This window comes from Sander lucioperca, chromosome 1 (assembly GCF_008315115.2).
Source record: "Sander lucioperca isolate FBNREF2018 chromosome 1, SLUC_FBN_1.2, whole genome shotgun sequence".
NCBI lineage: Eukaryota > Metazoa > Chordata > Actinopteri > Perciformes > Percidae > Sander > Sander lucioperca.
Genome location: NC_050173.1, coordinates 47684245 through 47691744, shown reverse-complemented (window position 1 = coordinate 47691744; position 7500 = coordinate 47684245). Strand labels below are relative to the sequence as shown.

Sequence of the window (7500 nt, the reverse complement as noted above, 5' to 3'; positions counted from 1 at the left end):
AGGTACTGGATATAAGCCCTTTAATATTACTCGCTATGGCGTCAATTCACACGCAATCGCCATATACGGAAACTACCAGAAGTACGTGCCACTGGCACGTGCCACAACATCTGAAGACCTGTGACAATTAGGAAGATTTAAAATACAACGGTGGCGTTTGAGCGGCGCCAAATGATCCGTTACCTCGGCCACGTTAGCGCCGACAAAATGTAGCGGCGCGGTTTGTTTGAACCCTTTCGTGTCTTCCTGTCGACTACGCAACTTCTTGTTTTTCTGGGGAGGATTTTTTTTTAAGCTTTTCCCGATGTTTTGGTCAGTTTTATGCCGATATTTTTGTGACTTTCCCTGATGTTTTTTCCCGATTTTTCCCACAATTTTTGACGTTTTTGTTGTTTTTCAAATGCTAATAAATTGACTAAAACACCCAAATTCAATGAAAGTAGTGAACTGATCATTTATTTTAGTTGTGAAGAGCGCCGTAGGAACCATCCACGTTATTTCTTTTGACAATTTGGTTGAAAGAAACCCAAAAAATTTTAAAACGGGGACAACAGGAAGGTTAAAGTGAAACGGGGGTGCGTTGAACGCCCTGTTGTGTGCGCTGATTGGCTAACACCTCTGACACAGCCACCAAAACGAGAGGAAACTAAACTCAAAGGCGCTGCACGCCGCTCCGAGGAAACACGTCGCTCTAACGTGGCGAACCGTAGCGACGTGGTGCACGCCGTTTTAGAGATTGAACGAATATTCTCTCTGCGCTGAAGCCAGAAATCACATGAAACAGAAACATACATTCAGTTTGGGACGCAGTAGAAACGTAGATACGCTCGCACGCAGTAACAAACAGAGAAACTCTCTCGTTTGGTTGGATTTTCACTGAGCCGCGCTGAAAGCAAATGAAATAAAAACGTTATCTGGAAGCTGAGAGCAACGTTGGCACAGATACAAACAACCTTGGTAGCATTTGATCAATATTTCTCCCCATAAATGTTGAATATTTGAACTAAGACTGCCTAAATTATACTTTATTATATATTATACTGTAACGCAAGAGAGCGCATTAACATGACTTCGTTCACTTCATTTTCCGCAGACTTTAAACAAATGTGAGTCTGGGAAAACCCGGACGAACTTCTGGCAAATTTGAGATTTGCTCTGCAAGTCCGTCTGGCCAAGAGCCCATTTCCAATTTTTCCAAATCGCAACCAATCACAACCGTTGAGGCGGGCTTTAAGCCCGAGACACCGAGCCGACAATCGGCCGTCTGACCGTCTGGCGAGGTCGGTGACTCGAGTCTGGTCGGTGTGTTCCGTGCCGTCGTCCGTCCGAGGGGCCGTCGGCCTTCATTTTGGCTGATTTGACATGTATAATCAGCGGGGCGGGCACTGCCGGCAGTCAGACTCAATGACCCATCTGATTGGTGGAGAGCTAACCAGGAAACGGGGAGCGGGATGAGCGTGACTAGAGTCTCTCAAAATCTGATGAAAATCTTCTAAACTGACCTTTGTTGATCTGAAATGAAGACAGATTCAGCAACTGCACGGCCTATTTCTCTCTTAAAATGTTTTCAGCTGCTGGTTTTCATTTTTGGGCGACAATCCAGATTAGCGCCGCCTGCTGCTATGGAGACGTATTACGTCTCGTCTCTTCGGTGTTCTGAGGAACTTTCTGGACCAACTCGGGGAGACTGATCAGTCACACTGGCTTTACTGCTGACGGTCCGGCCGTCTGGTCGGTGTGTAACGGCCTTTACACGATGGCGATAGCGCACCTCAGCAACCCGTTGATGGCGCTGTCGCTGCTACGTCACCAGGACCGTTGGTCTGATTGGTTGAAGGACTATCCAATGGCGCCCTGAGGCATTTGAGCGGCTGTTGGAAATGGGCAGTGAATGAAGCTTCCCCAGACTGGGGTCAACCAGGCTAAACAAATGCAAAAAAAATGAAAATCAAACCTAGCCGTCTGCTACATTTTTTCGCAGATTTTTATTCTGGATTGGGGTTTTGGGGTGTGATCATTAGCATCACGCGTCCCCAGACATTAATCTACAAGATGCAGGTGATCATAAACAGTAAAACAATGTTGGAAATGCTCTGCCAACAATCAACAGAAACTGTAACGTCCTCAAGTATCAGTTTGTAAAAATCTCCAAGATGCAAAAAAATCCCAAAATGATTTTTCACAGATGAATCCAGATTAGAGATGCACCGATAGAGCGGCCGGTGACCAGAATTGGCCGGTTTTCACGTGCTCGGCCATGACCGGCGACCAGCAGGTCAGTCTGACATATGGTGATTTCATGACGGTCAACGCTCCAATTAACTGACAACATAAGTTATACCAGTTACAGTTCTCAAGGACGCACGCACACACGGACGCCACAGCACGGACGCCACAGCACGCTCTCTTTCTCCTTTCTCTCAACTTCTCCGCCGTGTGTGGTGCGTACCCGCTCGCGGTGTGAAGCGTGTCGGCGCTATTCTCCACATGTAGGAACCTGGTGAATTAACCTGCAACATGTCAGCTGTTTGGGAATTCTTCAGCGTGTGTGCAGAAGATAACAAGTTTACAATATGCAACACCTGCAAGGAGAAAGTAGGGCGTGGAGGGACGACACCAAAAACCTAAATCACATTTCTTTAGTTGATATTGGATGTGAAAAGAAGGAAATGGTTCTAACATTGCTCTTTAGATGTGTGTGAATGTCCCACACCAGGAGTAATTTATATAGTTCTATTTTATAGTGATCCATTATCTGTTCAACACATGTTCTATTAAAGAAAAGATAGAAAATAAATATGTGTGTGTGCTGTAAAGTGGTTAGAAACAATATAATCGGAATCGTCTAGAATCGGTATCAGCTGACCTAACTCAAAGGAAATCGGAATCGGTGCATCTCTAATCCAGATTATTAATTTCTGCATTTTTGCTTCAAACAGTGAAGAGATATTTCATGTAATTTTAACGCGGGACTCTGAACAACATCTCTAGTGGCCAGTAACACATCATATCCTCGTTACAGCGAGTAAAGAGACAGAAAAAAAAGGGAAAATCAATTCAAAATCACACATTAACCACACGACTACGGGCCCGGTAGACGCTGGCGGGTTTAGTTCTGATGTCCGAGCTGTATTCTGTCGACAGTACGAGTACGTAACAAAAACCTTCGCTGTGTAATATATACAGTTGTCACATCTCCCTCGTTACAAACAGGGCTGCTGAGGGAAAAAAACAGCGAGAACATCAGTAATAATAATCCTAATCATCATCTCAAGATGTTGCTTTCAGGCCGAATCGCGCGGCTGGATTTCTCTGTGCGTCCCGTCTCCTCGGCAGTTTATCTTCAGACAGCCGCTCAGCGCTGCGTCAATCAGTAGAGACCACACACACACACACACACACACACACACACACACACACACACACACAGAATCACAGACACACACACAAACACACACAGACACACACACACACGTTTGTGGCACTATCTTTGTGGGGACCCGTCATTGACATAATTCATTCCCTAGCCCCTTACCCTAACCTTAACCATCACCACTAAATGCCTAACCTTAACCCTTACCCTCACCCTAACCATAACCTAATTCTAACCCTAATCCTAAAACCAAGTCTTAACCCTCAAACAGACCTTTAACCTTGTGGGGTCCAGCATTTTGGCCCCACAAAGCTGTCCGGACCCCACAAGTATACTGGACTCCCGGTTTTTGGACCCCACGAACATAGTTAAACAAGCCGACACACACACACACACGCGCACACACACACACACACACACACACACACACACACACACACACACACACACACACACACACACACACAAACAGTGAGAAGTTAGACCAGCTTCTTGGCCTCGAAGAAGCTCTTGAGGTGTCTCATCTGCCAGATGCCGATGGCCACCAGGATGAGCGTCTGGACGATGGACCACCAGAGGACGCGCTGGTTGGTGCTCTCGCTGGTCTGACGGAAACGCTCTTCCCGGTACTGAGGGAGGGGGGGGGGGCAGACACACACACACGGACAGACGGACGCATTAGAATTCATTTCTATAACACAGAACCACGAAAACGCCACGCTCACGCCACGCAGGCCGTGTGCAGCAGCCCTAAAGGTTTGGGGCTCCACTGACCCTCTGGTAGTTCTGCTCCTTCTGGATCTGGTCCACCTGCTCCACCAGCTGGCGCACGCGCAGCTGCAGCTCCGTCAGTTTGTCTTTGGCGGCGATCTCGGCGTAGTTGTTGGCGTGTTCTCCCACCTGGATGTCCAGGTGAACCCTCTGCAACACGAGGGGAAGAAACACACACACATTAAGCAGTGAGTAATGAAGTAGTATCTATATAACGCTTATCTAACAAACACCAGCAATAGTAACAACACACACACACAGAGAGAGACACACACACACACACACACACACAGACACACAGAGACACACACGCACGCACACACAGTGTGTCTGTGTCTCTCTCTCTGTGTGCGTGTGTGTGTCTCTGTGTGTGTGTGTGTGTGTGTCTCTCTCTGTGTGTGTGTGTGTGTGTCTCTGTGTGTGTGTCTGTGTGTCGCTGTGTGTATGTGTCTCTGTGCTTGTGTGTATCTCTGTGTGTCTCTCTGTGTGTGTCTCTGTGTGTGTCTCTGTGTGTGTGTGTGTGTGTGTGTGTGTGTGTGTCTGTGTGTGTGTGTGTCTGTCTGTCTGTGTGTGTTTCTGTGTGTCTGTGTGTGTGTGTGTGTGTCTCTGTGTGTGTGTGTGTGTGTGTGTCTCTCTCTGTGTGTGTGTGTGTGTGTCTCTCTGTGTGTGTGTGTGTGTGTGTGTGTGTTTCTGTGTCTCTGTGCGTGCGTGTGTGTGTGTGTGTGTGTCTCTCTGTGTGTCTCTCTGTGTGTGTCTCTGTGTGTGTGTGTGTGTGTCTCTGTGTGTGTGTGTGTGTGTGTGTCTCTGTGTGTGTGTGTGTGTGTGTGTGTGCGTGCGTGCGTGCGTGCGTGTGTGTGTGTGTGTGTGCGTGCGTGTGTGTGTGTGTGAGGGGTCTCCTTACCAGCATGCCTCCAGCGAACAGGGAGAACTTGGAGGAGTTGGAGTGCAGACAGATCTGGTGCTCTCCAGGTGTGTGTGACGTGAAGGTGAACCGTCCCTCTGAGCCGTACTGCCGAGACAGAATCACCTGCAGGAAGCACACCGCCGACACGCTTAAACACCCCCGCAACTACATCCTGGACACCGGCTTAGTCAATTTAAAGTAAGTATTTAAAGGAAGTTGAAAGAAAACGTCAGCAGAAAATTACAGTTTAAAAAGACACTGTCATTCTGTTTTAGTGGAGCCTTTTATATTTAATTCATGGTTTAATTCCTGTTCAATGAAATAATGTTGGAAAATATTCCCTTTCGTTTGTTTAAAATTCAACAAGCAATCTGTTGAATTTTAGCAGAATACTGAAAGCAGCAGAACTGAGAACATTAATATCTGATTATTTATCACAAGAAATATTTACTTTTTCAACTACGAGGTCAATATTGTTTTTCAATAACGACAAAACAAGAAATAATCCGTGCATTTATATGGAACTAAGCTTTAGGAGCTTTCCATCTTTACTCTCCTCCCTGTTACGTTGCATTCGGAAATCGATCGAAACCTTTCTTTTTAGTAAACTCTGTGTAACAACCAATGTTGTCAAGTCTTTCGTTAAGGTGTAGAGCTCCTGGTGATACTGGGAGCAAACTCTCATGTTGTGTCGAGCCTTCTTAGTGGTTTAAAAATAGATATTTTGAGGCTAGCATCAAAGTGCCCCTAGCACTCCCATTCAAAAGGCCATTTGACCCAAAAAACAGAATACGGTCAATTTTAAAAGTGGTGATTCCGTCCTAAATATGCTTTTAAACGAAAGTTTGACTCGGGTACATTCACAAAAAGACCCTAGGTTGCATTTTGGCGAGAGTTACGCTTTAAAGTGCTCCATAGACTGCGCTGCTCCTGCACTAAACTACATTCGTTCTATCCTTGTTGTCTCCCCAACCTGCCCAGTCTGCAGAGGGCTCCCTGGGTCACGTCTGCTGGTCCTGCGCTAAGCTCAACAGATTTTTTTGGGGGGCATTTCCGCCTCTAATGGATAGGACAGCTCAGACATGAAAGGGGAGAGAGAGGGGGAAGACACGTAGGAAACCGTCACAGGTCGGACTCAAACCCTCTACGTATGTCCTCCTGCTCTCACCGGCAGCATTAGGCCGGTTATACACTGGCTGCGTGGCGTGTCCGTTTATATTTCGGCTCCCATGGTAACCGTTTAGAGCGTGCACACTGTAGGGGTGGAACAATACATGTATTTGTATTGAACCGAAACGGTACGGGCGTCTCGGTTCGGTACATGAATTTACACGGAGAATACACGGTATAAAAATAAATAAAACTCGTGTGCAAATGAATTAATGTAATGTGGAACTGCTGTTACATACGCGTTTCTTAGGGACACCTAATCTGTAGCACCGCCTTAGTCGGTCCAGTGAGTCCACACCAGAGCCGTGTCTTTCTCCATCACTCTGGTCCACACGAAGCAAACTAGTCCCTTCCATATACAACCAAACACGGATGTACTGTAGCTGGATCCCTTCTCGCCTCGACCACAAATGGCCTCCAGGCCCATTTGCTTCGCTGTTAGCTCCGCTTTTAGCTCCGCCGTTATTCGTTAGCTCCGCCGTTAGCTGTTAGCTCCGCCGTTAGCTTCACTGTTTGCTCCTAGCTCCGCTGTTAGCGTGTGAAGCTAACGCCACAATTCACCAACTGCTCTGTGTAACCGAAGCTGCTCTTTTAACAGCCCTGCTCTGTGCATTCACATATGAGAGCAGCGCTTGTCTCCCATATCACACTACTAGCTGATTGTCTTATTTTGTTTACAAGTTCCAGATGGAGTCTGGAGATGATGTGGGGTAGCCTACTTATTGTTAACTGTTTACATCTTACTTTATACACTTCAGGCTGTTGCAGCTAGCTCAGGGGAGAGACTGGATGACACTAGGTGGTACAGCCTGAGACAGCTAGCTCAGTGGACAGACTGTAGGACACTAGGTGGTACAGCCTGAGACAGCTAGCTCAGTGGACAGACTGTAGGACACTAGGTGGTACAGCCTGAGACAGCTAGCTCAGTGGACAGACTGTAGGACACTAGGTGGTACAGCCTGAGACAGCTAGCTCAGTGGACAGACTGTAGGACACTAGGTGGTACAGCCTGAGACAGCTAGCTCAGTGGACAGACTGGATGACACTAGGTGGTACAGCCTGAGACAGCTAGCTCAGTGGACAGACTGTAGGACACTAGGTGGTACAGCCTGAGACAGCTAGCTCAGTGGACAGACTGTAGGACACTAGGTGGTACAGCCTGAGACAGCTAGCTCAGTGGACAGACTGTAGGACACTAGGTGGTACAGCCTGAGACAGCTAGCTCAGGGGACAGACTGTAGGACACTAGGTGGTACAGCCTGAGACAGCTAGCTCAGTGGAC

The 7500-nt window shown here is 47.2% G+C and overlaps 1 protein-coding gene and 1 long non-coding RNA gene across 2 annotated transcripts in view; one reads left to right on the top strand and one right to left on the bottom strand.

Moving 5' to 3' along the window:
* Positions 1-7500, top strand: part of LOC118495801 — a 542497-nt gene that overhangs the window by 337397 nt on the left and 197600 nt on the right. The gene's annotated exons all lie outside the window — the stretch shown is intronic.
* tmed9 (transmembrane p24 trafficking protein 9) overlaps positions 3742-7500 on the bottom strand; it is a 6853-nt gene continuing 3094 nt past the window's right edge. Inside the window, exons 3-5 of the mRNA XM_031317241.2 lie at positions 5046-5171; positions 4148-4294; positions 3742-4002 (exon numbers count right to left, since the gene is read on the bottom strand). Of these exons, the coding sequence (XP_031173101.2) occupies positions 3853-4002; positions 4148-4294; positions 5046-5171 (423 nt within the window). The 3' untranslated portion in view covers positions 3742-3852. The remainder of the gene's footprint in view (positions 4003-4147; positions 4295-5045; positions 5172-7500) is intronic.